Genomic DNA, 16,415 nt, shown 5'->3' on the forward strand with positions numbered 1-16,415 from the left:
TTTTTAACTTTAGATGCACAACTATACATGAATTTAAAGTAATCAACACATGTTGATTTGACAGTATTCCCCACCTCTTATATCTTATGCTTTAATTAATTCAACTATATATAGATATTCAATTGGATTTAAAGAATTTTTTTTGAATAGTGTATATCTGAACCGGTTTGATGTTGCTTCCCAGCGGTCCAATTCACACCCAGTTCTCTCGCCACCTCGTTTAGACCACCGTAAATATTACAAAATGATGAAAAAATACATTATAAAATGTTATTCAAAGTATTATCATTTGATTTTAAGAAGGAAAAATATGAAAATTAAAAATGGACGGACAGAGCATATAGTTTTCTCTTGAATAATCCATATTACTTCATCCCTCACAAAGGCAAATAAAAATAGGTTAAGGGTTGACCCCTGATATTGTAGCCCCTTGAAAAGTGTTTCAAGTCACTTCACATTGTTTCAATCGAGATCTTGATCACTTTCTCATACATATGTTCAATCTTTCTAATGTAAACCACTGGTATATCAATACACCTTTAATTAATTTAGGCTTAAGTCATCTACAGACCCTTAAAGTTGTCCACAAAATTCATTTAGACACATTAATATACCTCTTTTCCTATTAGACACTCCAACCTTAAAAAATAAATACCTATCAAACATTTTTCTAAGACCAGATCAAAAGAGGAAGTGCGTGTAATACACTTGCAACTGATGTGGCAAAATAACAAATCAAAGAAAGACATGTGGCATTTAAATTTAAAATAATTGTATAAATGAATTTTGAAAAAAGAAGAAGCTAAAAGTAAAAAGAAAAGAATTTCAACTAAAAAATGAAAAATCCCCACCCTCACACCCACCCTGCACCCGACACCACCTCAAACCTTTCCTTTTCTTCTCTCACTAAAATCACCTCTTGTCCACCATTGTTATTTTCTAAATGGAGATTTTCACATAACTAAGTATGAACTTATTTTCTTCTTTTTTCTCTTAATGTTTTCTCTTTTGTTCCTATTTCAAAATCGATTGTAGTATTATTTTTTTTCTTAAAAAAATTAAAATTTGTTCATTCTCTTTTTGTTTTGATTTCAAATTTACTTTCTGTTTTTGTTTCGTTACGAAGAAAGAAGGGGTGTGGATCGAAGATAGTGTGTGTGGCCTCCATATTTTCCGGAACGGTGATCTCCATTTTTTCCGACAAAAAAACTTAGATTATGTTTTTCATTTTTTCTAACAAAGGAATTGAGGGTAGTTGACTCCATTTTTTATTAAATTTAAGCATAAGCTTAGAAGAAGTAAATTTATTTTAAAAAATGTAAGGTGGTAGATTTTGTTGCTATGAATAATTTGTGGCAGCAGGTCTGCAATTTTGAAAGAGAAAGAAGAAAGAAAGATTGTTTTTTTTTAAAAAAAAAAAATGAGAAATGAAAAAAGAAAAACTAAAAGGTGTTGATTAAATGGTTCACGCGCCTAACAAGGTGTGGGTTACACTTTTTGTGCCACGTGTGCACAAAGTGTCTAAATGGTTTAAATTCAGAATAGTCAAGGTGTTCAATAGGTACAAGCCTCAATTAAGGTGTTTCAGTGAATTATGAGGACAACTTTAAGGGGCTGTCGATGACTTAAGCCATTAATTTAACTATAGATAATTAATTGGATCCACAAACAATTACTACTAATCAAATTGATCTTTAATTACGCTTCAAAGTTAATCCATGCAAAACACCGGCGTCTGGCACACCATTTACAAAATAATCATTTCTCATCTTATAAATGACGTGACATGTCAACAAACTATCTGAACCGGCCTGATGTTGCCACCCGGACCAAACCAAGTTGCCCCGCTACCCGGTCTAAACCACCATGAAGATTATGAAAATGCCTCATCAAATACTTCATATCATATAATTTACCTACGAAAAACATCTTAACAAAGTCGTAAAACACATCTAAACTATCTGGAAGATTCCGACCCATGAAAATCTTCAACAAGTACCCGATATCATTTGCACCTTGAAACGTTACCCAACTTCACTGAATCATTACCTACAAGCCCCGACGACATCAACAACTCACCAAAATTAATTGATCTAATCCCAAATTCCAGATTCCTTTCGAAGTCAATTCCACTGTTAACAAGAAGCTTGATTGAAGCCTCTGCGTATCAATCACGGTTCCGATCGAAATCAGAAAAGTTGAACTGCCATAAAACCCTAAACCGTTCACGTTCAATTACAAATTCCGGCAAGTTCTCATTAGCATCAGAAAGGGTAATCCCAACCTGAATAAGCTTCAATTCATCGACATTATAAAACTGATGGTGTCAGTCTTAATTAGTCTAACGGGTGACCCTTAAAACCTACGTTGGCACGTAGTTCTGAGACTTAAGGATTGCAACTAAAGGTCTCAGTCCTAGCTAACGGGTGAGCCTTCATCCCTATGTCTACTTGTTGTTAAGTAATACTCTCAACTGAATTACACTGGCAAACTGTATAATACATATAATACTAGATAGCTCAAAAATAGTGAAATAATAAATGTTTTATCTGGAATCATCATATACATGTGGAATGGAAAACTTTACTAAATTTTAGGAATCTTGGAGAAAAAGTTTTGGACTTGGATCTTTTATAGCTTGACCTTGAGAAACCCTTTTATGGAGTTCTTGGAGATGAAGTTTGTCGTAACTTATGAAATCTGAACGAATAAGACTTTTGGGAGAGGTTAATAGACATGGATTAGGGTTATGGGATGAGAAAAGGACAAAAACCCCTCTTAGAACATGAAAAGAAGAGAAAACTAAGGAATTTCGAAGAAACGCGCGTGATGCGCAACTGACAACTACTTCGCGCCACCTCAATAGTAGCACTGACATTGTCCTGTGGTGGGCATGTACTTCGCGTGGCGAATCGCACAGAATACGCAGTACCCAGTAAAATGGGCATAACTTTTAGCACAAAGCTTTGATTGATGAACGGTCGAAGGCGCTGGAAAAAAAGCCTCACGACCTTCCATTTTCTTAGTATTAGGACAAAAAACTCTTCATATGTTAGGTGATAGGATTGATTGAAGTTGATCATTGAATGAACATACGAGAATAAATTAATCGTTGGGGAAACTCTCAACTCGACTTTGTGTTAAAGGTTCGTTATGACCTTAACTCACATCCAAAGCACTTCTTATACTTAGGGATTGACCTTAACATATATATATATGAATAAGTAGTATACCAATGAACCCAAGTTGATACACTTATGACGACCGATTCACATCCTAAAAAAAGGTTGCGAGGTGTTACATCAACTCGGTTAAATCAATCTGAGTTAATCTCCGAAACATAGTTCTCTTCGAAGTTAATCCAATGGTTGATAAGGAGCTAGATTGAGTCTCGCACGTGTTGATTACAGTTCAAATTGTGATTTTTCTTTTCTCTTTTTTTCTTCTTTAGTCTCCTATATATGTTGATATCCTTTGTTTAAACCTACACTCAATTTCAACGGCTTTTGTGTGTACATGTTGGGCAAGTTTTAATAAGAGGGCACAATGTTCGAAAGTGAGCAAAAACTACCCTCCAATGTATGCAATTTCTTGCTTGCATGGTGGCTATTGATTTGACAGAATATAGTAACTTTAACTCAAATTTTAGTACATATATAAATTATTGTAGTCTCTTTTGAAAACATCAGATAAAAGCAAAACCACACAAAAACTATAATTATACATAAATTTCAACAGTTTATACTTATCCGGCGGAGACAACAACATATAAATCCAAATGGAGGGAATAATTTGAACTATTTTTATAATTTTACTACTTATATTGTTTTCTATATTAGTCCTATGATTTTTAAAAAATATTAAAATACTTCCAAATATGTAAACAATTGTACTTCAGTGCAAGTTTTCTTTCTATTTTTTCATATAGTAGTCTTGATAAACAGCGATAGCAATATAATTTCATTAGTCGAGTCTTAGAATAGTAAAATGAACGTAGATCTTACGAAAAAAAAGAATGTAGACCTTGTTTTTATTTTTATAGGGTAATGATATTTCCAAATGAAGGGAATAATTTTAACTATTTTTAAAATTTTACTACTACCTCCATCCATTTTTAATTGCATGATTTCCCTTTTTAGAGTCAAACAATAAGAACTTTGACTAACATTTTATGATGTATTTTTTCATCATATTAATATGCAAAAAATGACAATTTATAGTACTTTTTGAATATTAATTTTTTTTGTTTAACATATCGAATTAATGTAATCTAATTTAACTTTGAAAATTAGTCAAATTGACTTTCGAAAAGCACAACATGACAATTAAAAATGGACGGAGAGAATAGTTATATAGTTTTCCTTGTTAGTCCTATGATTTTTTTTTTAATATTTAAAATACTTCGAAATATAGAAGAAACTTTTCTTTGTATGATTGCATGTAATTTTGATAAACAACAAATAACAATATCAAAATTTCGAACAACATGAAATCGTAGGTTGAAATAATAGTAATAATAATAATGAAGAATAATTCCATATAATTCATTCCACAAAAGATTAAGTTGTAATTAAATTGATCTTTGTACATCGAATGTATCAAAATGTATTTCAATCTTGTTATCTTAGAAATATCAGATCACAAGATTGAAAACGAGAAAGTTTACCGGCTTAGTACTAGATTGTGTCACATAACTTGTATCTTACCAAATCAATACACCTTTAATTAATTTAACTATAGATAATCAATTGGATCCACAAACAATTACTACTAATCAAATTGATCTTTAATTACGCTTCAAGTTAATCCATGCAAAACGCCAGCGTCTAGCACGCCTTTTATAAAATAACCATTTCTCATCTTATAAAAGACGTGACATGTCAACAAACTATCTGAACCGGCCTGATGTTGCCTCCCAGCCACCCGGACCAAACCGAGTTGTCCCGCCACCCGATCTAAACCACAATGAAGATTATGAAAGGGCCTCATCAAACACTTCACATCATATAATTTACCTCCGAAAAACACCTTAACAAAGTCGTAAAACACATCTAAACTATCTGAAAGATTCTGACCCCTCAGAATCTTCAACAAGTACCCGATATCATTCGCGCCTTGAAACGTTACACAACTCACTGAATCATTACATACAAGCCCCGACGACATCAACAACTCACCAAAATCAATTGATCTAATCCCAAATTTCAGATTTCTTTCGAAGTCAATCCCACTATTAACAAGGAGCTGGATTGAAGCCTCTGCGTATCGATCACGATTCTGATCGAAATCGGAATAGTTGAACTGCCATAGAACCCGAAACCATTTCCCTTGAATCACCAATTCCGGCAAGTTCCCATTAGCATCAGAAAGGGTAATCCCAACCTGAATAAGCTTCAATTCATCGACATTCGATTTCAACAGATTATACTTCTCCGCCGGAGACTGCTTCGAAAAGGGTACCGGAGAATGGTAGATGGTGCCGGGATACTCTGTATCCATGGATATACAGGGGAATTCATCAATTAAATCAGAAATATTATCGAATGCTTCATTGAGATTATCAGCCCATACTTCTCGAATCATAATCGGGTATCGATTCGGATCTACTCCATTAACAGCCATGATTGAAAATTCACCAAGATTTTGTGATGGGTATACAGAAAAACGAAAATATATTCTGGGTTTCGAAGGAATAGTCGAGATATGAAATGGGTATAACGCAAAAACGAAAATGAATTCTGGGTTTTGATGGAAGTGTAGAAAGAGCTGATTTTATTGGAAGAGAAGAGAACCTAAAAGGGAAATAAATTGATGATGTTACCAAATGGAGGGAATAATTTGAAATATTTTTAAAATTTTGACTAGTTATATAGTTTTCTATATTAGTCCTATTTTATTTTAAAAAATATTTAAAATACTTCTAAATATAGTTATGGTATGTTAGTGTTAATTTTCTTTCTATGTTTGCATGTAATTTTCATAAACTCGGTATAATTTCATTAATAGAATTCTAGAAATGTAAAATATACTTCGAACTTATCTTTATCTTTTATGGGGGTAAATATATTTTTAATAAATCATCGATTTTTAATAAAGCTCACCTATCAGATTGTAAACACTAAACTATTCTCAGGGTAATGAACTCTGTTCAGTAAGCTGAAGTTGTATCATGTTTTATCTAATTATCTTGATTTGATCCAGTTTTGTGTATTACTTGATCGATATTTTTGATTTGTATATACGATAAACCGATAACAAAAACAATAATATATTCTTTATCGTTTACACATAATTAGTTTGTGATACTTAACGAGTTGGTTTTTTATTTAACCAAAAAGAATATGTTCCTCTAAATTTATTTTGTTTCGATTGTTTTCATACGTACATGTATATGAACCATCTTCATACAAATATAATTTTCTTTATTAGTCCTATGATTTTCTATTTAAAATATATACTTCCACATAAAAGATACAAGGTTTCACTCTACTTCAATTCAAGCTTTTTTTGTTTGTTGCATGTAGTTTCGATAAACAACAACAATAACATATTTCATGTAATCTCGTTAATAAAGTATTTGGAGGATATAATGTATGTAGAAGAGTTCACTAGACAGATATTAATGACTTCAGAAAGAAAGATAAAAAAACAAGTGCAACAAAGAAACATGTATCTTTCTTGTTCAATGAAACATTGATAACTTATAGATTGGTGAGTCCTATTAGTAACTAAATTGATTTTAAATCCATGCAAAACTCCCTGTATATCTCTCTGGGATATCATTTACAAAATAAATTTCTTTAATCATGTAACAAACGTGACACGTCAATAAACTATCTAAATAATTTTAACTATTTTTTAAAATTTTATTAGTTATATAGTTGGATAAATTACCTGTATACATATCTTTATTTTCCATAATTTCCATCATTCCCTATCATTACAAAATATTTCAAAAATCCCTTATTTTTCCCAAATTTTCAAGTCAACCGGATATATAAGTATCCCATCCTTAACACATGATTTCCTTCCTTTTTTTCACTCCTTTATTCTCTCCATAATTTGCTCTACAATCTTATCAGTTACAATTTTCATATCAATTTGATTTTCAAAAGGATTCTCTACAATCTTATCCGTTAGAATTTTCATATCAATTTTATTCTCAAAAGGATTCTCTCTCCGGTCAATCAAATTCAAACTACTCAATTGATATATTGTGCCTACTCCACAGTCATCTTCTTCAATTTTATTTTTTATCTTCTTTATTTCCTGATGCATATGGATCAGGATCATTCTTTTAGTGTTGGTACTACTCAACTAGTCGAAGAAGGATGCATCTTTGCCTTCTAAATAGACTGTCGAAAAAACGCTGTTGACACCCAATTTTGACCCTCCCCGATAATAATTAATTTGTGAGCTTCTTAAATTTCGAACGATTTGAAATAATTGACCTTATAAAATTCAAAATATTTTCAAGTTAGCTTTATGTGATTTTGTCACTTTTTGGAACTTTTAAATAATATATATATATATATATATTATATTATATTATTAATTAGCATATTTTATAAATATTTGAAAATCATCTCAAAAAGATTTTGTTTTAATTAAATATTTGGTTAATTAGTTTAGTTATATAATAGTTTATATTTTTAAATCATTCGGTTTATGATTAAGTTAATTATTTCATTTCATTAAGTTTAAGAAGCTCCTTAATTAATCTTAGATTTTAGCGAATTTGTAAATTAAATTCAATCCGGCTATATTGTGAATTCTATGGCTATAATTGCAATTCATTTAGCCATCTTATATTTGCAAATCTAACCCTTTCTATTACAAATTTTTACTACCATTTTGCCCCACCCTTAAACCCATTTGAAGGACCAACTTTGGGCCATTTTAATCCGGCCCAAAAGCACAACCCCCTTTTCAAGTTCTCCAGCCCAAGCTCCTTTAATTTCCCCTTTGACCCGGCCCATTCCTTTCCCAGCTAAAATACCCAGAACTCCAGCGTACATCCCAGCAAAATAGAGGCAGCGATACACGGCGTCATCTCCCAACGTTCGCCTATACACGGCGATTCACGGAAAAAGCAACAGCAAGAAAGGCGTGCAGCAGTATGCAGTACGATCCTTGTCTTCTTCCCAACGCCCCTGTCCACATTAATATTGCAGCAGGCACGCGTTTCCCCCTTTTTCCCCTTTCGGAATGAGTCAAAATCTCAAGAAAAAGGTGTTTAGCCGGAAGGGTGAAAGGTTTTGGAGTTTTGAATTTTGAATCTTGGCCTTTTGAAGTCTATTTTTGGCCCCTTTTTTCCGATTCGAAACCCTTTTCCCTGCTATATATATGGTTCATTATCCATTGTTGGAGGGGGGGATTGGGGAAATTTTTTTTTTTAAGGGGTTGGAAATTTTGAGAGCCAAGATACAGAGAGTAACTTAAATAGAGATTAGCCAAAATATAGAGGACGTTCAAAGCAGAGAACATTTTAGTTCCGATCGGAGTACTACATATCTATTTCGTTTTGCCATCGGTTCCTTCAAGTTTTCGCTTGAGACTCGAGAGCTCGCCTTGGTCCTTTTATCGTTGTTCGTATTTGAGTTTTTGTGGTAGGAAGATCGTGGTTCTACTCGCGCTGTCTCTGTTTCGCTGCATTGAGAGAGGTAATACTTCTTCCTTGATGGCATTCTCTTCGGCTCCTCCTTTGTCTCGATATGCTGTCTCCTAGCGTTATAAAATTCTCAGTCTATGGTTGTTTGTTGTTAATTATTGTTAGGTAGTCAATGTGATATATACGTCCCTCTGTGATTCCATTATGTGGTTGAGTTGAAGTTTTTTATAGATTCGCATCTAGTGTCGGTATTTCCCTGTTGCCCTATTTGAGATTTGACTCGTCATTCCCCTCTCGAAGCTGCTGTTTGACATCATTGAGGCTATATCATTGTATTTTTTTTTACTGTGTTTTGACATCAGGGGATGCTGTTCTCTTTTAGGATTGTTATTGGCATGGAGTCATTATTCGCATAGGCTTAAGTTCGCCAAATACGTTGGTCTGGCAAGTCATATATGTCGTAGTTGCATCCTTATTCCAATGGTTTGTGTCTATTTGATTTTTTTAGTTGTCTCTTGAGCATGTTACTGTCTAGCTTGGCTTGTTTTATTCGTGTTTATGTCTCCATTTCGAGTAAAATTTTAGTAAAAAAGAAAATGCCTATCTTTGATATTCAAAGTGTAAACTCCTTAGCATGCTCCCCTTATCTTTGTCTTGTCATGAAGTCCGTGTTAGTCTCTTCGAACGTAGCATATCCTGTTTTAGCATTAAACACTAAGGTCATGTTGCTATACTTGTGTTTAGCTTATGTTGGTTAATGCGGCGTTTCAAATATTAACTCAATGAGGATGCGATCTGCCTGTGTGATTGGTCTATGCATAAAAAGTCTGAAATCCCTTTGGTTTGACTAATTCATGCGGTTGAAGGTTCATTTCACTCAATTTAGTCTTGTTTATTTATTTCCCTCGGTCATGTCATTGCCTCTCTTCATACTGTTAGAAAGTTAATTTTAGCCTAGCAAATTTGATATCAGTGGTTTAATTTGGTTAAATTTGGTCCATTTGTGTCTTGTACTATCAGTTTCTGGAAAGAACATTAATTTTTCCTAGACTTTTGCTCTTTTACTGTTCATTCCCCTACATATATAAAAAGTATCAAGTCTTCATGGGCTTTTGCCTTTACTCTATTGTTTAAATGCTGTATCGTTAGCAATTGATCGACGTATTTATTTTTTTTATTTTATTTTCTTTTGTTCTTGTTTTTTTACTTACACTTTATTCTTACTTATTTATTCTTATCTTATCCCTTCATTTTCTCCCCAAAAATGCTAATTCTATAATTTGTTTGTCGCTTTGCATGTAAAATCTGCCCGAGTCCTCACGGACTGAATCTCCGCATTTTTAAGGGGGCCATGGAGGCCCCAAAATTATTTATTCGAGTCGATCAGCTCTTTAAAGTCGATAAACAGGTCCCGGAGTTGAAAGAATATGCAAAGAATTGAGAGGATTGGGCCAAAGGCCCACTCTTAATGTCAAAAAATTGTATTTTGTTATTATTGGGCCTAAGCCCACTTATCTATTATCTTGCTAGAGTTTAGGACAGGTAAAAAATTGGGCCAATGGCCCAAAACGAAAATGAGCCCAAATACTGGCCCAGGCGGACAGGAAAACCAGATTTGGGCCCAAGTCTCTTTCCCTATTCATTTTTTATTATGTTTTTTACTTGTCGATATTTGTTGTTAATCTTAAGGTCGAAAATATTCAAATCCCCGAAAGACACCCATTTTGAATTAATTACTTAACTAAACTACTCATTTTTCACTTGACTTAAAAAAAATAAAAAATAATAAATAAGTAAGTTTATGAAATACTTCACTTAAATAATATTTAATTATTTCTCTATTAAAATAGTCTCGACTATAAAGTAGTTCACTTTTGCAATTCAAGATAAGTTAAAATTATTTTAGCCAAATAAATTAGTTGTCGGATAACCGCATTAGCGGATATTCTAGGTACTTTAAAAACCTTCCTAGAATATTAATAGGAACCTTGAACCCCCTCAATAGTTTTCAATAGATTTACTGTTTTAGTCTTTTGAAAATAGTAGTTTTTCTTGATTTTTCTTTAAAAAAATTAAGTGGCGACTCTAAACCAGTCAAAATACATTTTCCAAATAAAACAAACGCTCAAAAAGACGAAAAAAGTCGATCTACTGGTGGCTTTTGTAAGGACTTTGGACCGAGATTCATGAGTGACATCTATGTTAATAGTTGAAAAAAATTACAAGGGTGAATGTTGAGAAGGAGAATGAGAAGAAGGATGTACCTTCGTTTTCTAAAGTAAATGTAGAAAAAAGTGGATGTACATTTGTCTTCTAAAGTGATTGTTGAGAAAGAGAAGTCGAAATAGATCAGATTGTTGATTTTTTTTTTCGATTTTTTCTTGTTCATCTTTTTTCTGATACATATGTGTTCAGCTTTTTAATGTATCAGGTTGATTTGGTTTCTTAAATTAATGTATAACGTCTTCGTTTCAACATTATGATACATTACTATTTCACTATGTACAATGTATCGTGTTCAATTACTAATTAGATACATTAACTAGAGTTTTAATGTAGCTATTTAGTTTTGTTTCTTAAATTAATGTATAATGCCTTTGTTTCAACACTATGATACATTACAATTTTATCATACACAGTGTATCGTATTCAAATATTAATTTTGATACATAAACGTAATCAGTTTTGATACTTGATATAAAACTTCTTCCAAATGTATCATTTATCATGTATCTAGGTGTTGCTATGTATCTTCTCTCTTATTCAAATTTATAAGGATATGTAACAGTACACAGTACATGATACATTAAAGTGTCACACAAGTATGTATCATATTCATAAACATGTGATACACAAATGTTATTATCAAAAGTTTATTTAGTTCGAGACAAACTATGAAGTTCTTGCAGCTATGTATTTGATACAATAAACATGAAGCACATTAATACATATATTATATCATGTATTAGATACACAACATAATGAATCATGTACACAATATTTTGTCTTTTAAACAGTGCTAATATCAAACACAATTTTTTTTATCAAACACAACTGCACAAATTGTGTGTTAGATACATATTTTTATGGAACACAAATATTACATCTACTAAACCATATAAGTGATGCATGATATAATGCATCGGATACACAACATTCTATTATTGCATGAACAAATATATATACAATATTTTAGACATGATACGTAAATTCAAATTTATACTAATTGTATCTGATACGTAGCAACTACCACAAAGTAATGTATCGATCTCAAACCTTACATCTTATGGACATCAATTACTTATTTAATGTATCTAGTAGAAATACAACACTTCTCAATTTAAACGAGATACATAAATAGTAATGTATTGATAAATCTATCCATCTCAGAAACAAAATTCTGAAAACGATTAAACAACATTATAAAGGGTATGAATGATCCATCAAAGCTATGCATCTCTTCAACCTTTCTGTTTGTTATATCAATTTATAACGGATACATTGAAAATCCAAACTCTTGTTTCTTCACCTCAACGATGTATCAGATCTCCAAATTTTTTCTCAACTCTTCGATCCTTAATTCAACTGCAATGGTTGATTTGAGATTCACAAATCAATTTTTTGACCAACAACAATTTCATCACTTTTGTATCATTCATACCTCACCTCACTTTCTCAGATTTCGGAATGTCTCAACAAAATGGACATGTTCATGTTGTATCAATACAATTTATCGACAAGTTTGATTCAAAAATTGATTTTTTTTTAGAAAGAATGAGAAGAACAATTTTGGGATACATTAACTAGTTTTTTAATGTATTTTGAAATACAAATTGAAGTGGTCAGTAACTTCTTTGACCATCTCTTACTGTGGTGCCACGATCGAGGTGAGATGAAGAGTACGCCAAGCAATAGAATCAACATTTTCCTGCGATATCCTTCTACTATATATCGGGTTTTCAAGTTTTTCCTCATCTCATTGATCTACTGCAATGGTGTATTTGAGATTCCCAAAAGAAATTATTTTCCAACAACTAATTATTATGTATCTTATCAATTTTTTGACAAATTTGAATCTAATTTGAATGATTATTCGATGAACATGAGACGATGAATAGAGAGAAAAAAAAAGAATTTTGAATTTGTTGATTCTGGAAGGATTTGCGTCTGATTGATTTGTTTGAAGCTAGGAGGATTTGGAAGAGAATTGAGAGAAGAAAATTTGAATTTGAATTAATTGAAGTTGTTACCATTTGAGAAAGATTGACAATAAATTGATTAGCGTGATTTAGGGAACTCACATTCAAAATTGATTCCCTTTCCTTTAAAAGTGTAACTGAATTTGTTTTAATGTATTGGAATTAATGTATCCGACTTATTTGCTATGTATCTGGATAGCACTGATTTTGAAGGGATTTTTGTAAATTGAAAAAGAGTAGGGATAGAATGTAATTTAGATCTTTACACTATGGGATTTAGGTAAGTTATACTATATAGTTTTCCTTATTAGAGCTATTTGGATTGACTTAAAAAAATTGTTTTTAAATCAAAAATAAAAAGTCAAACTGAAATGATTGTTAAGTCAACTTTTGGTTTTTGACTTATTTTAAGTCATTTTAAACTTATTTTAAGTAATTTTTGATTTTATCAAACTCTTCCTAACTTATTTTAAGTCATTTTTGACTTATTTAAAATTATTTTTTATATTTGTCAAAAACTTTCAGAAGTCAAAAATTGACTCAAAAGTAGATTTGACCAACTTTTAAGTCAATTCAAACACCCTCTAATCCTATTTGATTTTTAAAATACTTCCAAATATATAAAGAACGTGTTTTTACCAGTGCTAGTTTTCTTTCTATATTTGCATGTAGTCTTGATAAACAACAATACCAAAATAATCAGTATAATTTCATTGTTGAGTCGCAGAATAAGTATAATTTCATTGTTGAGTCACAGAATAAGTATAATTTCATTGTTAAGTCGCAGAATAATAAAATGAATGTAGATCTTACCTTTATTTTTGTGGAACGATACAAAATTATAATTATACGTTAACTTAATTTGCATATGTTAATGCAGTCTATTTCCTCGAATACTTTTTTTTTCTAATTAAAGTCATTCACCCAAGCTTCCACATCTCGAGGTAGTAGAGGGTTGGTGAGGACTAGTGGTGTAGAAAATCGAATCAAACCGCAAATCGAGTCAAATCGAAAAAAAATCTAACTAGTGGTTTGGTTTGACTTGGTTTGGTATTGAGAAAAAAATCCGACTATATTTGGGTTGGTTTGGTTTTAACTAAAAAAAATCAATCCTAGACCAAACCAACCCGACATTATATATATAATTTTAAAATTTAATTTTATGCTTAAAAATATTTACTTTGATATAATTTTTAAATATTTCATATACTTTTCATAGTTTTTATCTTTTTAATATATTATTTCAAGTTTGAAACTTAGATTTCTGAATGGTCCAATAAAGATTATAGTCCACAGATGTTGGTAATTATAATAAAGCTTAAATCAAAATCAAATTAATACTAATGCAAAAAGAAAATCAATTCAATACTTAGAATGACAATAATATTGAATATTTGTTCTTTAGTTTTACATTGATTTAGACAATTAAAATACATAATTTAATTTTAATTCCTTTAATATTTAGTCATGTAACTAATACTTATTGAAATTATTTTAGCATGATTTAGTACTTTTAAATTATGATCATTTTACTTATGACTTGTTAATTTGCATTTTGCAATATTTTGTTTTACGCGATTTCATTACTATTATTTTTGTTGAATATTTTAGTATCATTAATCAGATCATATTTTGTGTTATTTTTTTAAGAAACATCTTAGATAGTTGTATTTTTGTAGGACTAAATAAATATTTGAAGTACAAGTAAATTATATGTTTGTATGAATACTTTACCGGAACAACCCGAAAAATCGAAAAACCCGAGTTTTATTGGTTTGGTTTGGTTTATAAAATTAAAAATCCGACACAAATAGTTTGGTTTGATATTTAAAAAACCCGAACCAACCCGGCCATGTACACCCTAGTGAGGACCTCAAATACTAATAGCTTCAAATTGGTATTATAGACGTGGATATCAAATGACTCTTCTCTCCCATAGAATCATACAAGTACAAGGGTTCCCACTACAGAAGGAGAGAAGAGAATTGAGTCATCACTCATCACCAGATGACTCTTCACTCCCATTGAGTTAGTAGAAACACTGCTAACTCTTTTCCTGCATCTGATCATCAGTCAAATTACATGATCGCCAAAAACAATATCATCCAGAGTTTAAAAGGCAAATATGAATGACTCCAAAAAATAATAATCAAGCATAGTAAAAAAACGTCTATCTTTTAATAAAACATCAAATAAGATTTTTAACTTTAGATCACACATTAACGAGCCCTGCACAACTATACATGAATTTAAAGTAATCAACACATGTTGATTTGACAGTATTCCCCACCTCTTATATCTTATGCTTTAATTAATTCAACTATATATAGATATTCAATTGGATTTAAAGAATTTTTTTGAATAGTATATATCTGAACCGGTTTGATGTTGCTTCCCAGCGGTCCAATTCACACCCAGTTCTCTCGCCACCTAGTTTAGACCACCGTAAATATTACAAAATGATGAAAAATACATTATAAAATGTTATTCAAAGTATTATCATTTGATTTTAAGAAGGAAAAATATGAAAATTAAAAATGGACGGACAGAGCATATAGTTTTCTCTTGAATAATCCATATTACTTCATCCCTCACAAAGGCAAATAAAAATAGGTTAAGGGTTGACCCCTGATATTGTAGCCCCTTGAAAAGTGTTTCAAGTCACTTCACATTGTTTCAATCAAGATCTTGATCACTTTCTCGTACATATGTTTTGACCTAATGTTAACTATCTATATTTATTTTTATAATTATAATGAAAGCACAAAATTCAATAAAAATTTTCTTTATTCAAACTATGTAGAAAGTCAGAATATTTAGGCAAACAAAATCAATGAAGATTTAACTATATACAAAAAACAATTCTTTATTTGAATTATGTAACATAATTAATTTCCATATTAACTTTTCTAAGATTTTAAAAATTGAAATCAATTAAAATTTGGTTTAATAAATCATTTCCCATTTAAACTATGTAGAACGCTTGATATTTAGAATTTCAAAATAAATTAAAATTTAATAAACTCTTAATTCTTGAGATTTCAAAATAAATCAGTTTCCTTATGTGCTTGTGAGTTGTGAGTTGTGATATCTTAATATTGAGAATAAATAATTAAATATTTGAATTAAAATTTTAAAACAATCCAATCCACTTCAATTTGTTTCCATAAGAACATTAACAAGGAGAGAAATCAGAAAATAGAGAAAAATCGATAATAATAGTATAATATTAAGAGTCAAAATTGTGTACTGATACTGCACTTGCTTGTTCTTTGTTGAGTACAGGGCATCTTCAGGCGGCTATTGATAGACCTCAGCTAAGTGACTATTGATCGTGACCGAATTCAAGGGTGTGTTAGTTCTTTCAGGCTTCCATGGATCTCTCTTGTTTAAGTCCATTCTTTTCAGACTCAGACTATTTGTTTAAGGTGTTTTTTAGTTTCGGGGTTGTACCCCTTGTTCTTAGACTTGCCGTTAGTAGAGTACAATGACTTTTAGGTTCTAGGGGTTGTTTTTCCGCATTAGTTTGTTTAGTTGTTTGTTATAACCTGCTTCTGTATCTTTAAATGCCTTATTTTTCATAAAATTTATTTGTTTGGGTTGTA

The 16,415-nt window shown here is 31.2% G+C and overlaps 1 protein-coding gene and 1 pseudogene across 1 annotated transcript; both read right to left on the bottom strand.

The window, feature by feature from the left end:
• Positions 1 to 1,797: 1,797 nt before the first annotated feature.
• Positions 1,798 to 2,948, bottom strand: LOC102596392 (probable CCR4-associated factor 1 homolog 11; annotated as a pseudogene).
• A 1,849-nt stretch (positions 2,949 to 4,797) lies between these two features.
• Positions 4,798 to 5,622, bottom strand: LOC102596726 (probable CCR4-associated factor 1 homolog 11). Its single transcript, XM_006362583.1, has one exon. It carries the CDS (start codon positions 5,620 to 5,622, stop codon positions 4,798 to 4,800), a length of 825 nt encoding a protein of 274 aa, XP_006362645.1.
• Between the last annotated feature and the right edge of the window lie 10,793 nt (positions 5,623 to 16,415).

Source organism: Solanum tuberosum, unplaced genomic scaffold (genome assembly GCF_000226075.1).
Source record: "Solanum tuberosum cultivar DM 1-3 516 R44 unplaced genomic scaffold, SolTub_3.0 scf00394, whole genome shotgun sequence".
NCBI lineage: Eukaryota > Viridiplantae > Streptophyta > Magnoliopsida > Solanales > Solanaceae > Solanum > Solanum tuberosum.